General features: G+C 52.6%; 9 protein-coding genes across 9 annotated transcripts; 3 read left to right on the forward strand and 6 right to left on the reverse strand.

Annotated features, from left to right (window-relative positions):
* The first annotated feature begins 423 nt into the window (after window positions 1–423).
* On the forward strand, window positions 424–1099 carry BO72DRAFT_197817 (uncharacterized protein). Its single transcript, XM_040939569.1, has one exon. The coding sequence runs from the start codon at window positions 554–556 to the stop codon at window positions 1046–1048; it is 495 nt and encodes a 164-aa protein (XP_040798661.1). The 5' UTR covers window positions 424–553; the 3' UTR covers window positions 1049–1099.
* A 1387-nt stretch (window positions 1100–2486) lies between these two features.
* BO72DRAFT_450538 (glycoside hydrolase family 28 protein) lies at window positions 2487–3886 on the forward strand. The gene is made up of 3 exons (XM_040945275.1): window positions 2487–2813; window positions 2865–3284; window positions 3335–3886. Exons 1-3 carry the CDS (start codon window positions 2586–2588, stop codon window positions 3791–3793), a joined length of 1107 nt encoding a protein of 368 aa, XP_040798662.1. The 5' UTR covers window positions 2487–2585; the 3' UTR covers window positions 3794–3886.
* Window positions 3887–4991: 1105 nt separating this feature from the next.
* BO72DRAFT_479355 (peroxidase family protein) lies at window positions 4992–6158 on the reverse strand (the record flags this gene model as incomplete). Its single annotated transcript, XM_040947574.1, has 5 exons — window positions 4992–5276; window positions 5351–5622; window positions 5685–5732; window positions 5788–5980; window positions 6053–6158. The coding sequence occupies 5 exons, from the start codon at window positions 6156–6158 to the stop codon at window positions 5101–5103; spliced, it is 795 nt and encodes a 264-aa protein (XP_040798663.1). The 3' UTR covers window positions 4992–5100.
* An 807-nt stretch (window positions 6159–6965) lies between these two features.
* Window positions 6966–7469, reverse strand: BO72DRAFT_461105 (uncharacterized protein; the record flags this gene model as incomplete). The annotated part of the gene is made up of 1 exon (XM_040946504.1): window positions 6966–7469. One exon carries the CDS (start codon window positions 7467–7469, stop codon window positions 6966–6968), a length of 504 nt encoding a protein of 167 aa, XP_040798664.1.
* A 504-nt stretch (window positions 7470–7973) lies between these two features.
* On the reverse strand, window positions 7974–8900 carry BO72DRAFT_515467 (uncharacterized protein; the record flags this gene model as incomplete). Its single annotated transcript, XM_040949552.1, has 1 exon — window positions 7974–8900. A coding segment is annotated over one exon (927 nt), but the record flags the coding sequence as incomplete, so codon positions are not given.
* Window positions 8901–9553: 653 nt separating this feature from the next.
* On the reverse strand, window positions 9554–10718 carry BO72DRAFT_498873 (uncharacterized protein; the record flags this gene model as incomplete). The annotated part of the gene is made up of 3 exons (XM_040948799.1): window positions 9554–9968; window positions 10024–10359; window positions 10408–10718. 3 exons carry the CDS (start codon window positions 10716–10718, stop codon window positions 9554–9556), a joined length of 1062 nt encoding a protein of 353 aa, XP_040798666.1.
* Window positions 10719–13054: 2336 nt separating this feature from the next.
* Window positions 13055–14801, forward strand: BO72DRAFT_384215 (Zn(II)2Cys6 transcription factor; the record flags this gene model as incomplete). The annotated part of the gene is made up of 2 exons (XM_040941542.1): window positions 13055–13116; window positions 13181–14801. The coding sequence occupies 2 exons, from the start codon at window positions 13055–13057 to the stop codon at window positions 14799–14801; spliced, it is 1683 nt and encodes a 560-aa protein (XP_040798667.1).
* Window positions 14802–15008: 207 nt separating this feature from the next.
* BO72DRAFT_461109 (uncharacterized protein) lies at window positions 15009–15605 on the reverse strand (the record flags this gene model as incomplete). The annotated part of the gene is made up of 1 exon (XM_040946505.1): window positions 15009–15605. The coding sequence occupies one exon, from the start codon at window positions 15603–15605 to the stop codon at window positions 15009–15011; it is 597 nt and encodes a 198-aa protein (XP_040798668.1).
* Window positions 15606–16900: 1295 nt separating this feature from the next.
* Window positions 16901–20168, reverse strand: BO72DRAFT_498876 (TPR-like protein; the record flags this gene model as incomplete). Its single annotated transcript, XM_040948800.1, has 3 exons — window positions 16901–19820; window positions 19868–20018; window positions 20078–20168. 3 exons carry the CDS (start codon window positions 20166–20168, stop codon window positions 16901–16903), a joined length of 3162 nt encoding a protein of 1053 aa, XP_040798669.1.
* Between the last annotated feature and the right edge of the window lie 652 nt (window positions 20169–20820).

Consider the following 20820-nt stretch of genomic DNA (forward strand, 5'->3'; position numbering starts at 1 on the left):
ACGAAAGCTGCTCCCCTTCTGAGTCGAGCACATGGCGCAATTGGGTTAGCCGCCGACCATACCATGTCCTGAACAAGGATTCCGGGCTCTTTCCATCCACTCATGGACAACAAATCTGAAATCTGATCCGCCACGATAATTATTGAGGAGGTACTTGCAGTCAACGTAACCCCTCCCGACTGTACACAGCATCACCCGCACAGCTGTCCTATCCTTTGGACGGCTCAACAGTCCTTGAAGGCCTTGGAATCGGACAATCGGACCTTCCTTCACCGAAAATGTGCGGAGGCGAAATGCTCGGTCTCGTTTCCTGTATTCTTGCCTGGAAAGCGGACTTCTGAATACCAATTATACTTAGTTCAAATGTAATGACAATGATTCAAAGGATCTGCTGGGGACGTCGGACGTATGGTCTTCAATCATATAGCTCCTGCGCCTTCGCCAAAGATGTGACGTAGGCCGCTGTGTTCCTGTCGGATTGTAGGAATGGGAAAGCTGTTCAGTTTGGAAATCCCGGGCACAACAAGATTACGCTCCTGTGTTGACCCTTTGCATGCAGTCAGGTGCCGACGGAGCTGAGATGCATTACCGGAGGACGGTTTTGTCCTATCGGAGGAAAAATTCCCGAGAAAGAAAACAGCAGGAGACGGGGCTGCTCAGCGTATCCTTGAGGCCCTGCTTATCTGCGTGCGACAAGGGGTACCCTCGACGTCTCCAAGTTCTATTCAGAAATCATGCATGCATCTGCTGTCATCGTAACAGTCGCCTAGCGCATCACCCGAGCCAACCACACCCACACCCACAACAAACCCACAAGGTCCAGAGTCCAGAGTCCAGAAACCTTGGCATTGCAACCTGCCACAACATGCTATTCAGAACAACCCGCCCCAAACTACTGCCAAATACCGTTAGATGTCTCATCCTAAGGTTACTTAAATTACCCAGGATTTGGAATGGGTTAGTTCCAACTCACTCGTGTCGAGGAGCACGAGAAGAGCCACGGGCCACGGGCCACGGCACTTCCGATGCTGGTGCGGTGCTGTCTTAGCCAAGCGAATCGCCTGGCTGCAGTCACCAAAACTGATAGTGAGGGGGAAAGGGGATTGGAGGGGGGGATGGGGGAATTAATCTAAATCGTCTCCCTTTAATCTATTTTGCCCATTCACCGCCGGTTGTCTCTGGTGTAATTCCCCAAATTTCACTGCCGGTTGTTTGCTCGTTGTGTATTTCCCGAAAGCGAACTAGGTTGGATAACCTTATATCGACGGCTGTTATGAGTGGTTGTCTGGGTCCGGCTGAAGGGTGGGATGGGAACCTTGCAAGGCTTGGTGCTGCTGATGCGTGGGACGGGGTTTCTGGGCAAGTCTTACATTTTATCAGAACCGGCGACGGAAAGTTGCTTTCACCAGTGGAATACTCATCGGGCAGATCTTTGGGTACAGTGTGCCGCTGAGATGGGAGAGGATTTTCCAGAGCTTGGAGCAAGCAGACGGATCATACCCGTAGCCCGGAACCCGCGGGCGGGCATTGGTGAAATGTGAACCCTTCCGGATGATCCGGCGATCGGACCGTCCACCTCGAACCAAAAAGTTCTCTCTCTGGCACCCTGGCGGGCCAAATGAATCAGGGGTCCTGGGCGCTGGTCCGAAATACCCGGATTTTCAGGTGCGTGTGGGGCCCGTGCCTGCAGGGCCAAGCTGGAAGAAACCCCGAAGAAGCAGGTTTCCCGACCATCGCGCCGAGACAAGCTTTTTAGTGGCTTGGGGGAGGCTTGGGCAGGCTTGGGCAGGCTTGGGGAGGGGCCGCGGAAATTGCACACACACCGCCCGGACCCTGGTTTAATTTGTTGCCCTAGATTGGAGTTAGCCGAGGAGGGCCCGGGGGGCTGCTGCTGCTGCTGCTGCTGCCTAGATGTTTATTGTTGCCGAGATGGGGTTCGGCTGTTGACTTCACTGCATCTAGAGAATTTTGGGAGGTGATATCATGGTTCAAACGATTGATGCATCACCATGCTGGGAGATCGGGGTTGTTCGTTCGATTCTTCCCTCAGAACCAGGCATGGAACATTCGAAGATTCGAAATTAGGTGATGTGAAGGAACAGCACATGAAGGCCCAGCATTAAAAATTGCCTGGGAATGATTTCAGCTCGAAACCTGACAAATCACCTGAGATTTCACTGGGCTTGGGAGCAGACCGTTTGAGGAGCTAGCTCTTGGCTTGCTCCACTGTGGAGCGGGAAAGTGAAGCTGCGACGAAGCTGCCGAGCTTCCTCCACCGCAGGAACTCCGGCAATGCAGGCAGTTGTCCTCAGGAACCGTCTCCTGAAGCAGGGTTCGTTCTTCACGCCACCGTTAGAGACTGACACCACTGGTGGAGGTGCGGATATCATCCCCTGGCCCTGGGGGACCCTACCATCATACGTCTTTACTATAAAGCTTCACGAAAAACCCGGTCTTCCACTACTCTCATCACACACTCTCTCTCACTCTCATTCACTCTTTCCTTTCTGTTGATCAGATCAGACCTTCAGTCATTCTTTCTTTCACTCCGATTTCTGTTGATCAGAATAAAAAACTAATCCACCATGCGTTTCGATCTCCTCACCCTGGCCGCTCTCGGCTCCCTCGCCGTTGCGGCCCCTGCCCCCCACGATGTTGCTGAGAGAGATCTCGTCGAGAGATCCTCCTGCACCTTCACCGATGCTGCCTCCGCCAAGGCCGGTGTCAAGAAGTGCTCCAGCTCGATCCTCAAGAACATCAAGGTCCCCGCCGGCCAGACCCTTGATCTGTCCGGTGCCAAGAAGGGCTCCACCGTATGTTCCTCCACTCCAATGTGCCAGCCCCCTTTACTGACTGTGTGAAAGGTCACCTTCGAGGGCACCACCACCTTCGGCTACAAGGAGTGGAAGGGCCCCCTCATCCGCCTCGGCGGTGAGGGCGTCACTTTCACTGCTGCCTCGGGCGCCGTGATCGACGCCCAGGGTGAGCGCTGGTGGGACAGCAAGGGCACGAACGGCGGCAAGACCAAGCCCAAGTTCATGTACGCGCACAAGCTGCAGAGCTCGTACGTCAAGAACCTGCACATCAAGAACACGCCGGTGCAGGCGATTTCGGTGCAGGGCAACGACGTGCACATCGAGGGCGTGACCATCGACAACTCGGCCGGCGACAGCAAGGGCGGCCACAACACCGACGCCTTCGACATCAGCGAGTCCAACGGCGTCTACATCAGCGGCGCCAAGGTCTACAACCAGGACGACTGCCTGGCCATCAACTCCGGCGAGGTGGGCCCCCCTTTCGTTTATTCTTTGGAAAAAAAAACTAACGACACCAGAACATCTACTTCGACAGCGGCTACTGCTCCGGCGGCCACGGCCTGTCGATCGGCTCCGTCGGCGGCCGCGACAACAACGTCGTCAAGGGCGTGCACATCACCAACAGCCACGTCGTCAACTCCGACAACGGCGTCCGCATCAAGACCATCTACAAGAAGACCGGCTCCGTCACCGACATCACCTACGACAACATCCAGCTCGAGAACATTGCCAAGTACGGCATCGTCATCGAGCAGGACTACGAGAACGGTTCTCCTACCGGCACCCCCTCCAACAGCATCCCCATTAAGGATGTCACCATCAACAAGGTCACCGGCTCCGTCAAGAGCTCCGCCCAGCCTGTCTACATCCTGTGCGGTTCCGGCTCCTGCGCTGACTGGACCTGGAAGGGCGTTGATATCTCCGGTGGTAAGGACAAGAAGTCTTGCAAGAACGTCCCCAGCGGCGCTTCTTGCTAGATTCTTACCATGGTTAATTGCTGTGGTTTTTGTGCGGGTGCAGGTGATGGGGCTTAAGGGGGGGCAAGGTATAATCTGCTTTGGTGGAGTGTATATTAGTAGTTGAATCTTTATTCTATAATCCTAGAAAATAATTAGAAGGTCTGGTGTGATACATCTTCCTGTGATCAAGATTGACTGGCTGCGAATAGTGTAGAGAAGCGGGTAGGGACATTCCAAACCATCCGCTATTCGTGTATCAAACATTGTCCACCTCTGACGAAGCGGTGCACCAGCCCGCCCGGCTAAACTATCTCGAGGGGTACAGTACATAAGTAAAACCCTACAGGTGCCACTCAACCAGCTCACAGAACCCCTCCAACTCAAATCGAACAGATACCCGAAGCACCAAACACAGCACCAGCACTAAGAAAACCAACAACCGCATCCACGAGAGCGGATTCGTATGCTCACCTATTCCCAACTGGGAAGAAAGAGGTGAATTTATACCTCCTCATCTCCATTCCCGAGGACGACGCCTCGCATCGCCAAGCTGAAGCTGAAGCCATCCCCCGAATCACGAGCCCAACACCACCGCCTCGTATTTCATTCGACCCATCACATCACCCACACTCTAGACGATCATGGGTACTGTACAGCGCGCAGCTTCCTCTGGTTGGCTCCTCAAATTTCACGGGCCGTACCTACTGTCTCCCACTGGTGGCATCCAAACCTTGCCCTGGTGGGATTAGATCGGTGGTGTGGCAGGCGCACCTGTATCTGCAATGAGTTAGATAGCTCGTGATCGCGGGAGTGGACGAGTCAGAGGAAGGGTTTGGCGGGGTGAGGTGGCGGAGCGCCAAGGGAGGCCAAGCGGACGGTGGCTTGGCGGGGTGCAGGGGTCCATTCCGCTATTCCTTTTCGGAAGAGGGTGGACATTTTGGGAAAGTAGTTTGTTTCGGGGAGATTTCAGGGGTCGCAGGCACAGCTGAGGTGCCGAGGGTGGTTATTATTGGTGGTTAGTGCTGGGTTCAGTGCTGGTTTCAGTGCTGGGTTCAGTGCCGGTTGGGTAAATGGGTAGATGTGATAGTTCACTGCTAGGCTGATAGTGCGCAGGTGAGAACGAATCATGAGGTGGACGGCTAGTTAGTAGATAAGCGGTTGACTTAGGTAGCTTATACAGTAGACACATCTCTTCTTGTTTGGTTCTAGTTTCAGTAGACAAACTACCCCCATGCTCACAAGCACCCTTTTCTTCTTCCAAATATCTGCTACAACATTTCCGACCACCTTTCACCTTCCACTCCCCAGCCTGAAGATACGAAGAGCTAACCCCGCCACCCAGAATGCAAATCCCTCCTCTTTCCCGACCCCACCGCTACATCCGACGGTGTAATCAACCCCGTCGCATTCCGTATCATCTCCGCCACCGCATTCACCGCCTCCACACCCACCGCCGCTCCTCGGGTGTGCCATCCCAACTCAACCGGCAACCGTTCATGCTCTACCCAGTGCAGTGCCCTGTTAGCACAATGACACCCTATTCCCCCCCGAACCCAAAATGCAAGAGCAACATACCAAAGAAATACTCCACCAGCGAGCGATTCACCCGACCCGTCTCCATATCCCCGAACGCGATAATGGGAGCCGCCACCTCGCCCAAACTGAACTCCTCGGTTCGGGCCGTGAACGTGTACGTCGGGTTGAACGCCTTGGACTCGACCTGCCGCGCCAGCTTGCCGTTGGCCAGCATGGCGGCGTCGAGGGTGGGGTCCGTCCAGTACTTCCGGGTTTGGGCGAAGATGGTCGCGTTGAAGATGTGGTTGTTGCCGAAGTAGGCGTCGCTTCGACTGGTAACTTGTTAATGGAATGGAAGGTTGACTTGGGGGTGTAGGGAGGGGTTTATGCTGACCTGAGACTTGCGTCGTGTTCGAGGATGTTGTGCTGGTTGAGTTGGTCCCTTGTTTTGCAGCGCAATGTTAGTGGGTGTGGTACGGGGGATATCGGTGGCTTACAGGGTAAAGTAGCTCGCGTTGGGCTCGGGGTTCACGAAAATGGCCATCTCGAACATGAGCGTGGCGAGCGAGGAGGTGAAGTTCAACGCGGCGCCTAGGGCCTCGATCAGGCGAGGGCGCGTGATGTTGCGGCCGTCGTGCGGCAGGAGGTGGTGGTTTGCGAGGGTGTTCATCATTGGGCAGGGGCCGCGATCTGTTTTCCATTGTGGTTGTTGTCAGTCGGATGCCAGTGGTTAGCTGGTGGCTGGGTTGGGGAGCGGCGTACAGTCGTCTGCTCCGGCTGGTTGCCAGTGGGAGATGTCTGCCGCCCCGTAGTGGGGATGGGCGCTGGCGAGGCCTAGCAGGAGAGTGAGGGGAAGGGCGAGCTTCATGGTGGTGACTGTTTTGTTGCAGTGTTGATGGATTGTCCAGGAGGACATATAGCAAGAGGCAGAGGGAGAGCAGGGTATTTATCCACCCAGGCTCTGTTTCAGCCTGGAGCTTACCATTCGCAATGATGATGCAGTCACTGGTCAGTACATGCCATTCAGATCATGAAAGGGTATCCCAAACAAGGCAACGAATTGGATGCGCCAATAGTCTTGGGCCTGTTACAATGCAGTTTCATGGTTGTCGCGCATGAGCTGATGGCGGTAAGCGATGCTCAAAACGGTGCCGAGTACGAGTACGAACCCGCTGTTGCAGATCGGCACTGGTGGGGCGGGGAACTTTGTTTACCAGGGTAATCAGGAAATGCTGGTATCTTATAGGTGCAGATGTAAGTTGATGCCTGGATATGCAATGCGTTGTTGAAACACAGTATTATCTTGAGGGTGGCTGGAGGCAGTGTTGGCTATCTAGTTGGGTACTCGGATGCAGACGGAACGAGAGCCCTAGACGCATTCCAGCCAGCCGTATCGCTGCTGTCGATGACATAAGTAACTGAGCTCCAAAGAAGGATTTGACTCAGCGAAAAGGTCGCCCAGACAACTTACCGCAGCTGAGTGACTACGCATAGAGACGAATATTGTAAAAAATGAAAAGATGGTATTCATTGTAATAAGAACTCGGATATGGGACGGGGGGGAGTGATGAAGCAGCAACGTAGGCCCACCTGAGCGGAACCATCCACCCCTGCCCGTAGGCGCAGGGAATAGCCTGGCCATCACGGCCTCATGCAATGACTGCCAACGGCGGCACTACACAACCGAAGACGTGCCCCCAAACCGCACCTCCAACGCCAGCGCCGCCATTGTCGCACAGGGGAAATCATCCAGCCTCAACGGGCAACCCCGCGGCAGCCGCACCAACCAGCCATACAGGAACTCGATGTCCAGCACGCAGTCCAGCGAGGGCTCTCCGTCGAACTCGTACCGATACACCGCTCGGTCAGTGCCTGTCTCCCCCGGGGCCAGCTCGCGATAGCACCACACATGCTCGAAGGCGTGGATGATCCCGTGGAAGAGCGGCGCCTGCGGCCGCATCTCCCGTAGCTTCTGGAAGACGGCCCGCAGGCGGTTCTCCAGGATCTCCCAGTCGAAGGTCTGCGTGGCCAGTTCGCGGGTCTCCGGGGCGACGATCACCACCTGTTGGGTGGGGGTGATGGTGCTTAGTTCGAAGGTGTAGGTTTCTTGCATTTTGGCGATTTTCGTGGTGGGGGTGGATTGGGTATGGGAGGGGGAGGGGGTTGGGGTTGAAGTCATTGTTGAGTGGATTGGGGACGCGGGTTATATAGTGGGTTGCTTGGTGATGGACTCAGTGATGGTGACATTCATGTTTGTTTGGCTTTTTGTGGAGACTTACGGTATAGTGGAAGTAGGGCTTTGTGTGTTGACAACTCATTGATTGGGTCTTTGTTGTAGGGCCACGATTCCCAAAAGACTGTTCGGTTCACTTGGGATTTTCAGGCGTGAGGGACAAAGAAATCAGTCTCGATTTATTTCTGTAGCATTAGACTGGTCGTTCTTGGCTGAGTAGGTTTTATCTGACATTCGAGTCTGCTCTACAGTATCAGCATGGGCGGGGGGGATTAGCTCTAGACACACAAATGCAATCATAAAGGAATACACACCGACGCAAACCCAGCGCTCCACACCAGAAGATCCAATATTTTACCATAGAACAAAGATATTTAACGACTCAAATAATGTAATATTTTTGATCTTACATGCTATACCCCATACCAAAGAAGAAAACAAGGAGAGAACCTACCCCCTCTTCTTGCTCTCCCTATAATCCATAACCCACCCATTCCGCACCGCAAGCTGCGCACACGCCAACAGAAACCGCAAAATCTCGTCCGCCCACTCCTCCTCAAACGACGGATTCACCTGCAGCGTGCGCATCCACGCCGCCGTCGCCTCCGTCGACTCGGTGTCGAACACCGTGTAGCCCCGATGATGGAACTGCATGATGTACGAGTCACTCCCGGGGATCGTCGGGGGCACCTCCATGAAGAAACGGATCAGGCCCTCGCAGTAGATCGACCCGCCGAATGGGGCCGCGTGCGGCCGCAGTTCCCGCTGCTCCCGGATGCAATCCAGCAGGTCCTGCACCGCGTCCTCCCACTGCCAGAACGGGCCCGGCCGGGGGAAGATCAGGTTCACCGTCTCCGTCCGCGGGGCGATCGGGTGCAGCAGCACGTCGAAGGAGGGGTAGGTGAAGTCGGCGAGCGTGTAGTTCGTCGGCTCCGGGGAGAGCTCGCCTTCTTCTTTTGGGGCGGCGTTCTCTTTGTTGGCTTCGTTGTCGTTGGCGGTGGATTCTGGTGCGGGTCGAGGGGGTGGGGGTGGAATTGGGTCCCGGTTTGGTGATGGAGGGGGTGGTGGTGGTGGGGATGGAGGTGGCGGTCGTCGCATTGGGCTTGGAGAGCGACTTGGCGGTGATCTTTTGGGGACTGCCATCGTTGTTCTGTTGGGGTTTCTTACGAGAGGTTTGGGACAATGGAATGGGTGGGGGATGGGAGGAAGAGGGGGAGGGCCCTTTGTGTTGTCAGGGCTGGTCTTATATAGACTGTTGTTGGCTTTATCTGGGGTGACGATCGTCGGTTGATGGGATTTGTAGCGGAGACTTTCGGTAATGTGGTTGATGTTTGATTGTTCGGTGCTGGGGATTCCAGATATGTCTTTGTGGAGATACGATGATCTTAAGTACGTGCCCCGGTTTGTTTGTTCGACAGTGTGCATCCGAATGTATTTACCGATAGTTGTGATGCGTTCGACTGCAAGTAGACTCAGTGGTTAGTCCTTGATCCGTGCTTCAGTGACAATGTACTTAGACAGAATAGTCTAACTTTGTGTCTCAATAGGTGCTTAGTCTTCTCTGAGCATGTTCTCAAGGTCTGTCGTGAGCATATAATCGACCATTCGCGGGCGTAAATTGACTGACGCCGTATAATGCCTTAACAGTGGAGCAACAGCCCTAAGGCAACGAGGCAAAAAGGCACATCGCGCCCGGACAGCAAGGTTGTAGAACAACACGACCGACGACGAGAGTAGCTGCTACTAACTTTCGAACGAGGGAACCTAAGATTAAGTAGCTAGACACGATGAAAAGTCAAATATGTAATCTTGATCAAAAATGAGTATTAGTATGCTCCAAATTTATATGGCACCAAAAAGAAAGGGCTAGGCGTAACGTACCCTACGCAACGATGCCCGAAGTATATATCCTCCACCAATTTCTATTCGCGAGACGCTAGATTTACGTCAGGTTGTACCCAAAATACCATCGTTGTCCAATGACCTCACTCCAGTATGCTACAAAGCCTCATACCCAAGTTCCAAAAGACTTAACCTCTAGACCTAAGTCCCTCGACCCGGAGACTCTCCGTCTCCGAATCCTTGAAGAACAATGGCTCGTTGCTCGCTTGACTGGTGATTTTTCCACTCATCCGTGGGTCGGCATCCAGGTGATCCATGTCTAATGACTCCTGCAGCTCGATACTCGTCGCAGACCGGATTTTGGAGCCCCCTCGTCGGGCTGGGTAGGGGTTGTCGGGATAGATTGGGGTCTCTGGCTTTCTTGCACGGCGTAGACTGTATAGCGTGGGAAAGTTGGCAACGATAGCCGACGCAATAAACTCGACGGCAGTCCAGTAGCCTTGCCCGACGAGGTCTTGGGTGTCGCCGTGGATGGGGGCGCGGAGGATGGTTGCGATGATGCAGAGGAAGCCAACCGAGAAAAGGGCGATGAGTTGAAGGCGGCTAGGGTGATTAGGTGAGAGTCTCAGGGAAGGCTTAGGGAGGGATGAGGATCTACCGATGCCAGGGTCTTTTCACCCGAATCAGCCATGGAAGAGGGAGCACAATGAGCATCAGGTCTGTAAGGCCATTGAGCAGGATATAGGTGACGAGGTTTCCGACACGTCCGAGGCAAGGCTCTGATACAACACACTTAGTGACTTCGACATCCGAATCAAAAGCAGGAATCATACTCTTCTTGCGGTAATCACAGACCATGAACATCTCAAGCTCCACACCCCCGAAACTCAGTAGTAGTATTGCCCAGCTGATGCGAACGAAGATGAAGGGCCACGCGAGACCCTCAAGGACGCGTGAGATAAACAGGAGAACAACGGCCTTCTGGCCCCAAAGACTAGAACTGTCAGCAATCGCCCTGTCAGCCACTTCATAGGAACCCTACTAGGCACGAAATATAGCTTGATGCGCCACCAGCATTTTATTCTTCAGCAACTGCTCTTCGAGCAACTTATCTGTAAAATGTTGGGCTTGGAGGCGGGCGTCCCGAGTCAAGGTGATGACGCTTATCGCAGTGAGCAAACTCACGCAGACAAGAAGCGTCACCAAACAGAAAACGGTGCAGTAGTCGGCCGCTTCAAATCGCTGGTGCCGATACTTGCGCAGAAACAGTCTCAGGATCATGATGAGAGCGCCCAGTACACCAAAAAGGTCCATCAAGACAAGCGACGTTATCGGACGCGAGGATGCAGCCATTGTGAGATTTGACGAGATGCTGGATGGCTACACCAAAGCAGGGACGATGCAGACCCATGGTTCGGTTTTATTGTTGGGTTGATTGCAGTCGGGACCTTTTTTCAAACAAAGAAAGGAAATGTGGCCAGGGCGGAACAGGCCCGGAAGGTATAAATTGCACGAACCGAGCTAAGGCCAAGTGAACAAAGAAGACCAGCCGTGGTCGATTGTCACAATCGACGAGTCAACAAAATTCAGGTTCTGGACCAGCTAATGGCCACGACTCGGGGTGAATGATTTGTTCATCCACTAGACATCAACATGCCACATTCATCAATTGGAGACATCCATAATAGCATCGCGCGAGTTCAGCGATTTGTTGCGACCGAATATGGCGGCATATAGACCGTGCCTGCGCTCTGACCGTCAGGTACTAATGAGGATTTGCGCGAAATCAAGGACAACCCCGGTCGGTACCTCTTGATCGACAGTCAGATTTCGATCACCTGATAATGCACGGATAAGCCCACCAGATTGTACTCACCAAAGTCCCCTGGCACTGCTCCGCATGTTCCCTCGGTCCAAGTGCTATAGCACATCTCACGTATCGCGAGGCACATCATCTGTGCGCATCACAAGATGGGAAATGTCTGCCGAGAGAACGATGAGAAGGTTCGTGGGAAAGATAAGGTCCACTGGTGATAAACAAAGTGTCGATGCCCGGACACGATCTGGACGAAATGGTGGCCTCGAACGGATGGTGCAGATGGTGCAGATGGAAGGAGGACGGAGGAGTGTCTACCACTCAGCATCCCAGCCACGTGACCCAACATAGCAGCTACTCTTTCCAGTGCGACCCGTACACTTTACGGAACAACACCACATTTCTGATTCCCACTATGCAAGGCTTTCTCGGGATCATCTTTCTGTCTTTGCATGCGGCAAGCCTTTATTTCTCTCCATGCAGTCCTTGAATTGTCCCTGACGGTCAGTCCGTAATATGGCCAGTTGATCCTTAATCTTGCACAACAACAAAAACCAGCACTCTCGGCAGGAATGCCTGAACAACGTCCATGCCTGCCAAGTAAGAGAGCTCTCTCGATCGACATAAGTGCTTTCGAGTTGACCGTTATTGCAAAGACAATGTGCTAGGCGGATGATCTAACACGAAAGGGATCTGGACTTGTTACAATAGTTGCGCTCACCTTCGAAACATAAGGAAGGCAATCAGAATCCCGCATAATCAGGCCAAATCCATTACCGCCGTGTCCCCGGGGCTATTCCCTCGCCTTCGAACAAAATTGGTTTATCTCGAGGGGGCTGTGACTTACAAGAACGCATTCACTCCAAGCTGCGGGCTAGAAATACTCCTGCAGGTCTATGGCAAGCCCATCGTTGAACGGATCTCTTATGCTCTCCACCAGCATAAGCCAAACAATGCAAGAATGATCTGTGAGGTCATTATACTCCCATCAAGTATACCGGATCACTTGGCTTTTTGTTCAAGGTTTATCGGTTCGAGAACGAACTGCACGATAGTGTGGATACAACGCAATGGCAAGATGATTTTGCCCCAACACTCATGTGCTTCTCGTATGGATATATCCCCCGGGCGTAAGCCAATCTCTTGGCATACACACCAGCTGCTACACTGAATCTATGCATCGGCATGCTGTTCGGGAGCTGGCTGCTTTCTAACCACGTGAAGGTGACCGGCACACTCGACGCGGTCAGATTTCTACCAAGCATCATTCCATGAACTTGATAGAAAGCTGCACTTCCGCTTGTTTCCTTCCCCTCACAAAACAATGACATTGAGTTTCAATGTGGATCACTGTCAGACAGATTCGTGGACGATAATTGGCTGCGTCGTCTGGATTTTGTTGCCCCACTCGTTAGACCCGATCTCGAATCCTTCCTGGTATGGGGCATGGAACTTCCATCACTAACTACGAAGCCAACCCAGAGTGATAGAAAATAAAGTGTGTGTTTACTAAATCACCGTAGAACTATCAGCAGTTGCAGCGCTTGCGCCTGATAGTAAAAGGTTTGTTGCATCTCTGCAATCCGATCGGGTGGCATCGCTATCGATACAAATCCTGTTCCCTGAAGTTAGCTTCGATCTAAGCATGACTAACTACTGTCGTCTCCGTTAGGCAAGCAATGGCGCCGTTCCAGCATATTATTGAATTACTCGTGTATTGCAATGATTGGCTACCGGCCATACCCCCCTGTACGCACTTATTTGGCCTCTTTCTGGGAAAACCTTGGTTCTCAGCTTTAAAAAGCACACGATGTCCCTTAAATCTTCTGACAACTATCGACCGGCGAATCAACACACCGAGACCAAAAACATCATGATCAACCCACGTAAGAAAGCTCTCGCGAAACGATCTCGTACGGGTTGTCGTACTTGTCGGTAAGTCATAGTTTCCTGTATCACGCCGTGGATGTCAGCTGTGACTAAGACTCAAACTATACAGTGCTCGTCGTGTCAAGTGCGATGAAACACCTATCGCCTGCAACAACTGCACCAGTTCTAGTAGAGCTTGCGAAGGATACGATGTACACAGACTTATTCCGGGGGGTGGCCGACGTAAGACTGGAAATCTTGTTCCAGTTTTCACCATTCCCGCCGACATGACCCGCAAGCTGCAGTGGACGGCTACCTCGGACGAGCGCCGATGCCTGTCTTTCTTTCAACATAGATCGGTAGAGCACTTGGTTGGCTTTTATGATTCACCTCTGTGGCAGCAGGTGATCTTCCGCCTATGCTACCAAGAGCCCGCCATCTATCACGCGGTAATTGCTCTGGGGGCCGTCAACCAGGCCAACGAGATCGCAGGCTGTATTCCCCGCGCTGGACAGAGTACTGTGCATTTGCAGAATACATGGTACCAGTTTGCGCTTGAACAGTCTGGACGTGCGATCACACTGTTGAACAAAAGACGCATGTCACAAGATCCCCACCTGCAGGAGGTTATCCTTGTCTGCTGTCTACTCTTCGTGATCTGTGAGCTACTCCATGGGAATCGCAACCATGCTAATTTTCACATCCAAGGGGGACTGCAGATTCTACACATGATGAAGATCCAGCGGCAAACTACGGGCCTGGAGCTTAGCCAAGAGACCGTCTTCGGTGGACCATCCGGCCCCAGGTTCTCGGTGGAAAACTGCGTGGTGGAGATGTTTTTGAAGCTTCAGGAATCGTCCGTTTTTTATGGCACCGAGAACCCGTTGGACTTTGACAGCCACTTCGTTTTTGGACAACCGTACGAAAGGTACATGCAGCATTTTCAAAGTCTGGGACATGCGAAACAGGTATTGAAGCCTTTGACCCAGGCCAACTTCCTCTTTACCGCGCTTTATCTCAAGGCATCGGATAACTATATTCGAGAAGACTACGCATCCTTACAGCACCGCCAACTCCTGTTGCTCTCGTATTTCCACCGATTTCTCTGCCAATTCGAGATCTTTTGTGCACAGGAATATCCAGACAGCGCAGATGGCACATCTCAACTCAGCAAAGGACATCGCGAAGCGGAGCTGATCAAGCTCAGTTGCCGACAGGGCATCCTCGCTTCGAAGGTGGCTCTCTACTACAAAAGTGATTTGTGGCCCGAGAGCCTGACTCACGAATGCGAAGCCCTGATCATCGCATCTGAAAACGCAATGGCCAAATTTGGCGGCGAGTATCCCGCCGTCACAGCTGACCTGGCAATAATGCCAGCGTTGATCATCAGCATCTTCCGATGTCCGGACTACGGCGTCCGCGCGCGGGGAGTTGCAGCTATTCGCTCCTGGCGGTCGGAGGAAGGGTTCATGAGCGCCACCCTGACATCTGACATTATGGAAGAAGGGATGAAGAAGGAGTTGCAGTCCATTTATGATAAGGCGGAGCCATGGCCCCGAGGAGTCGTATTTGTGGAGGCCGACGGTCTGGTGACGGCGCGGGTGTCGTATTGGGTGGATGCTGAGGAGAAGCGACACTGTCTACCCCTCAGGCGGAATGAAATCTTGATTGCTGATTTGATTGCGATCGAGAATGCCAAGCACTGGCCGTGTGTTCGCATGTGGGGATTGCTCGATGATGTGAATTTGTGATGCGATAAATTATTATCTGGATCACCACAAAACTAAGTACAACATCTGTGCAGTACCGTCGGAAGCGGTTCTTTGGTTTTGAAAATGTATATTTTGACTCTGATATCCCCTTCCGGGGTGTTTTCTTCTATTTTTATGTTTCTTTTAAGGAGGTCTACTGTCTGTGTTGTGAGTTCATCAACCAGCCCCGGACAAAGCGAAGCACAGCTAACGATTCCAGGAAGAGTGATCAGGCATCCAGCGCCACCGAATATTAGCATTCAGCCCAGGCTGCAACCCGATGCGTTCCTCCCACATCTTCATCCTCGGCCGAACCTCCTCCTCCTCGGCCCCGTCCCCATTCTTCGGAATCAGGCTCTCCCAATGTTGCAAGATTGCCCGGTCCTCGACAGGATGCCACTCGCGCATTCCCTGCAGCCAGAACTGGTCCACCACGCGCAGCCCCGCGCGATGCACGTCTCCGAGCTCCCTGTGCGGCTCCTCCCGCACCCGCTCGCGGTATAGCCGCACCGCCGTGCGCATCGAGATCGTCCCCCACATCGGCTTCATGTCCGGGTACAGCGTGCGGATGTACTCGAACCCCCGGTTCAGCGCCGGCAGCGCCAGCTCCGCCCAATTGACGGGCGCCGTCCACCGCACCCAGCACACCTCGATGCTGTAGGTTCCGGCGCCGTGCGGGACGGCGTACACGTTCCAGTGGGGGAGTTTGCCTCGCGGAATGGGGTTGGGCGTTTCGAAGGGCGCGTGGAAGGTTAGGGCGTGCGTTACGAAGGGTTCGATCGAGGCGGGGGTGGGAGTAGCCATGATGGGTTTGGGGTTTGTGGTTTGTGGTTTGGGTGTTCTGGGATTAATATTTGGGGTTGGTTGTTGGATAAGGTTGGGGCATGATGGTGTTTTGGTCTGAGGTGTGGATGATTGAGACTGGGCTTTTATATGTAATTGTGTTGAAGGGGGAGTAGATGGAGATCTACGCTTATTGCAGCTGGCATTCTGGGATCTTTGTTGTGAAGTCATGAGGGGTGTGGTGGCGGAGGGTTTCAGGAGGGTAGGGGGTTCTTCGAGATACAAAGTTGATATTCAGGTAGGGTTGTCGGGACTTTTCATGCGGCTGTAGCTGGTTGGTTTCATGAGTGAGCGCTGAAGTGTATGTGCGTCTTGTCAATTTCCCTTCTCGAGATAAAGTATAGTCTACGTCTTCTAGTCCCTGCTGGCGTAGCGTGAATAGATAGTGGGACTCGGAAGCGTCTCGCATCATTAATTTGCTTTCTTCAACCAGGCATCGTGGTTCTATATAAGCCAAGAATATCCACACCCAAAGGCAGTTCTTTGTGCTGAGTAGGATTCAAATCAAATTTGACGCATCGAATGGCGATCTAGCTACCATTCGATACACGGGTTCTTCCTGCTGCCTGGGGGAATCCATCAACCTTGTCCAAAATGTGTATTTATTCTAGTCCCTTTCTTACCATGTCACGTACATTTATTACACAAATTTAGATCTACCCTGGTAAGTAGTTCCCACATGCATTGTGGGAGGCGAGGAGAGCAGCACTTCAATCGCAAGGTCTGGCTCGCTTGAAAAAGTTCACTTGTACTTGCCATACATGAACACGAGATAGAGGGAAAATTGTAGGTGGTGTGCTTTCAATGGAGGTCGAGGCGAAAGAGTCATCTAATCGGCCATGTCGTGGTTGTCAAAATTACCACAGAGTCAGTGGTTGAGGTCCGAGTTGATGGGCCTTGGTGACGGTCGTGGCGCAGCTATCTGCCCCTGGAGCTTGCGCTGCCTTTGGGCTGGAAGACCCAAGGGGAGTAACAGATGCTGACAACGAAGCGTCCTCCATCGTTAGCTCGACTGGAATTGCATTTTCTCATTGGAAGGAAAGCTGGTAGTAAGCGGAGACATAGAGTGAACTGATGTGGGGATGATGGAGTGTGGTTCCATCAGATGTTCGGCCTCGTCATATGCGGTGGATTTTGTGAAGCAGGGAGAGACATGCTGTTCCGTGCCAAGTGTAGCTCTGCACGTATAGTTAGAGATGCCGACTTTCCCAAAGAGGCTTGACTATACGGGCGCCGGACTACGGGCAGGAGTCCTATCAGAGGAAGAAGGCAAGGCCGCCGACGAGGATGGAAACTAGTAGCAACCAACCAAAGTAGGAACTCCATTCCTCAGATTTGTCTCCTTGAGGATTGGCATCCAGCTCACTCATCAGCGTTTCCATTGTCTGTATAATAGAGCCGACCTTCTCCAAGACTGGGGAATGTTCCGTGTGCAGACTTTGAAGGTCTTGAATCTGTTGGACAGAAGCTGTGACAGAAGCAGCCTGTTTCATGAGCTCTAACGTTGCGACCTCCCGGTCGTGTGCTGTTTGCAGATCATTCAGCATCATAACCATCAGCTCCAGGAGCTCTCTGCTGACAACGACAGCTCGTGGGTGCTTTTCTCTGAGAGTCAATTCCCGGCTGTTGATGAAGTCCATAAACCGTCTTACTGCATCCATCAATCGCTTCTCACCGGAGTGTCGCGCTTCTAGCCCAATTGCGGTTGACAGAGTTGGGGAATACTCGTCCCCAGGTCGCTGACTTTCACTGTTCCTCTCGAGAGCTTGCATGAATTCTATGTCTGCGTCTTTCCACCTCTCTTGTTTAGTATAAATGATTCCCAGCTTCATCCTAGCATTGATCTCGGCACTGAGCACTTCTTCCGACCGTGGGCTTTGGTTAGAAAGCATGTCAAGATTCCGCACAAACACACCTTCAGCGTCTGTCCAGCGCATTTGTTCGATATATACAGCCCCGAGGTTTCCTCTAGTAGTAATCGTATCAAGATGTGCTTCTCCCAAGGTCTCCAACCGAGTTGTCAGGGCTTCTAGAAAAGCCTTCTCTGCAGCCTCCCACTTCTTTTGGCTGTAGTACAACGCTCCCAAGTGGTCTGTTAGGCTGGTCGTTTTTGGAGCCCATGGGGCAACCATGAGCTCCATTACTTGCTCACGCAAAGGCCCCTGGAAAATCTTGACGATGCGTTGGTAGAGGGATGTAGTTTCGTTTGAGTCATCGTGCTTGCGTTGCAAGATTGCTCTGAATCTGGTTGTGAGAGATTCGTCCTCCCTATGCTCTTCTTTCTGGACTTGAAGCACATGGGTATACAGTCTCCTCGCCTCTACCAGTCGACCCTGACCCTCGTACACTTCTGCGAGCAGGCCCATCGAACCTAGAGTGGACGGATCCCTGCTGCCTAGGAGTCGCTTTTTTGCTTCCACCAAAGACATCAGCAGACTTTGGGCATCATACCATTTGCCTTGCATCATGTGCAGTTGTCCCAACTCTTCGACAGCCTCAAAGGTTCTCGAATGTTCATCACCCAGCAATTCCTTCGCGACCTGGATGTCCTGCAAAGCTAGCTCCTCGGCCTGCCTCCATCTCCGCTGTCTGATGTAAACTCGTCGGAGAGTCTTCGAAGCGGATACTGTCACATGATGAGTGTAGCCGTATACTTGTCGGCTACTCTGAAGTACCTTGGCTCCTAGTTCTTCGGCCTGTTGCAGTCGACCTTGCATGAGGTAGACATCTGTGAGTGAATCCATGGCCTCTAATGTCAGGTAATGGGTTTCCCCACCGAGCTCCTGACATGACTTGATTGTTTGCAGATGGCGCGCTACTAGCTTCTCCTGGTTGTGTTGGTACTGTAAGACAAGAGCTTCCATCTCATTAACAAAAGTAGCCATCAGGTTCCCCGAGCCGAACAGCTGTTCACTTGCCTCTCTGAGCGTTGACGCCATCTGCTTCATGTCCCTATAGTCCCCGCAATATGCCGCATGAGTCACACCTTTCATGAGCAGGGAGATCCAGTTAGGCATCAATGTTGGTAGGCTTGGCCTTTCGGCGACTGCATTATTGAGGTGAGGGTATAAGAACTCGTACTTTGGTTGATCTTTGGCTTGGAATGGGAAAATGCGATCGAGGCTGTTCATGGATCTGCCTTGCCAGCGTGACACGAGGCCCTCCCTTTCCAGCCACCCTTTTATAGCAAGTTGAACGAGTCTGTGCATCTCAAATATCTGGGGATCTCGCCTGATCGCGATGAACGAGAACTCTCTCAGCATACGGATGTCATGCTCAAATTCGAAGGCGCTATCAGCCGTTTTCCTCGGTACTCCGTACTCATTCTCACACTGGGTAACGTTGCCATCTCCTTCCTGCGCTCGTGGCGTGCTTCTGAGTAAGATCTCCGGTATTCCCTGCCGATCAAAGAAGCTCATCAGAGACAGAAGGTCTGCTGCAGTTGGTCTGGACTGTCGGATATAGTCGAAGGATATCTGCCACGTTCTCAGAATGGAATTACTTGCTTCATAATCCCGTTGAGGCTGGGCAGCCTCATGGTCCAGAATATGACTATTATTCTCAAAGTCCTTCAAGTACCGCGCAATGGAGTACCTCGGAGCATGATACTGCATGAAAGCAGAGGCTTGGATTATTGCCAGTGGCATAAATTCGAGCGCTTCGAGAAGCTTTCCCGCCTCTTCCTCATCGGCCGTGTTGATGCTAAGCTTCTTGCGTAGAAGGGCAAGTGCGGATGGTGCATCCATCGGGTTGATGTGGAGGATGTCGCGGTCGCTAACTAATTTCAGTGCCACCGCCTTGTTTCGCGTGGTGAAGATGATCGCCCCGTGAGGACAGCGAGGGAGCAGTCCTAACAACGGTCTCTTCAGTGTGCTCGTTTGGCTGCCAGCGTCGTTTGTCTGGCCATTTTGCAACGGCTCCTCAAGCAAACCCTCATCATCCAGATTATCCAGTATCAAAATCCATTTCCCGTGCTTCGAATTATAAAGCCAGTTGTTTACCAGCTGGAGGACGTTAGCCGTAGCATCGTGCCGTCCAGGAAGCTCGAGACGGTCGGCGATCTCTCGGTAGCTCAACTCAAGACGTGATGCGTTACTAGCATGGACCCAGAAAACCCACGTATCAGGCGATTCTTCGCGCACGCGATAGGAGTATTCAATTGCTAATTGCGATTTCCTTTCGAACGTCAGCAGACGATGAGGCGATCGGGGTTCACAGCTTACCCAACATCACCCAGCCCCACAAGCGCTGTCCTCGATGCTGGTCTTGCACACCTCGCATGGATGTCGTCTAGTATCGAGCCACAGGCAACGTAGTCGTCATCTCGAGCAAATGGGATGGTGGAGAAGGGCTTTGGTGGTGTTTCAGGTCGCACTGAAATAGCAGCCTGGCTTTAGTCACACTGGTCCTAACGGTTGGGGGGCTGGACTGACCTGGAGGAAGGTGGAACTCGGCGGAAATATGGCCAGAGTTGTCACCAACCTGGAGTCCATAATTCACTCCAGGAAATGTTATCGACTGCATGCCTGACGAGCATCATTCGCGTACGGACCAAGGAATGGGTGGAGAAAGAGTAAGCATGTTGTGTGAGGGGTAGGTTCGCAGATAGTGCTTAGCTGCATCATCAGGTGACTCTCCCCTTGGTCGTTTTAGTTCAGTCAGGTCTGCGCTTCAGCTCTTTCCCCGTAAGCAATCCAAAACCAGTCAATCAGACAACTCACGATCGTTCGTGTACTGCCTAAAGTTCAACCAGTCATTGTTTAGGATGTGAAGGCTTCCTTACAGCCTATATTTCCAGACCAAGCCACAGCCTTAGGCTTCAAAACCATGGGACTGTGGTACTGGCATAACCTTATGAATCGGCAAGGACCGGGGCCTGGTTGACCAGGATGGCTACTTATTGTTGCCAGATTTTACCAAGGTCGGCAAAACACTCTCCACTAACTGAGGTTTTCTTATTGAAATTCTGGTCTAGCAGTGGCTGAGCGCATTGTCGCGGTCATTTGGCGCCAGGCTAAGCAAAACTAGCTTCGGAATTTCCACCGGCGGCGCAGTCAACTCGCGCCATCATTCACCACTAATAATGCTCAGACCGGCAACAGATGGGGCCCACAGCTTTAGTCCCCGTTCCTTTCCGTTTGATCTTCCAGATAAAAACGCCTGTCATGGCCCACAG

Source organism: Aspergillus fijiensis (genome assembly GCF_003184825.1).
Source record: "Aspergillus fijiensis CBS 313.89 unplaced genomic scaffold BO72scaffold_46, whole genome shotgun sequence".
Lineage (NCBI taxonomy): Eukaryota > Fungi > Ascomycota > Eurotiomycetes > Eurotiales > Aspergillaceae > Aspergillus > Aspergillus fijiensis.

Coding starts and splice junctions, on each gene's coding strand:
- BO72DRAFT_197817 (XM_040939569.1), top strand. CDS start 554: ATGCAGTCAGGTGCCGACGGAGCTGAGATGCATTACCGGAGGACGGTT.
- BO72DRAFT_450538 (XM_040945275.1), top strand. CDS start 2,586: ATGCGTTTCGATCTCCTCACCCTGGCCGCTCTCGGCTCCCTCGCCGTT. Junction 2,814..2,864: donor GTGCCAAGAAGGGCTCCACC/GTATGTTCCTCC, acceptor ACTGTGTGAAAG/GTCACCTTCGAGGGCACCAC. Junction 3,285..3,334: donor TGGCCATCAACTCCGGCGAG/GTGGGCCCCCCT, acceptor TAACGACACCAG/AACATCTACTTCGACAGCGG.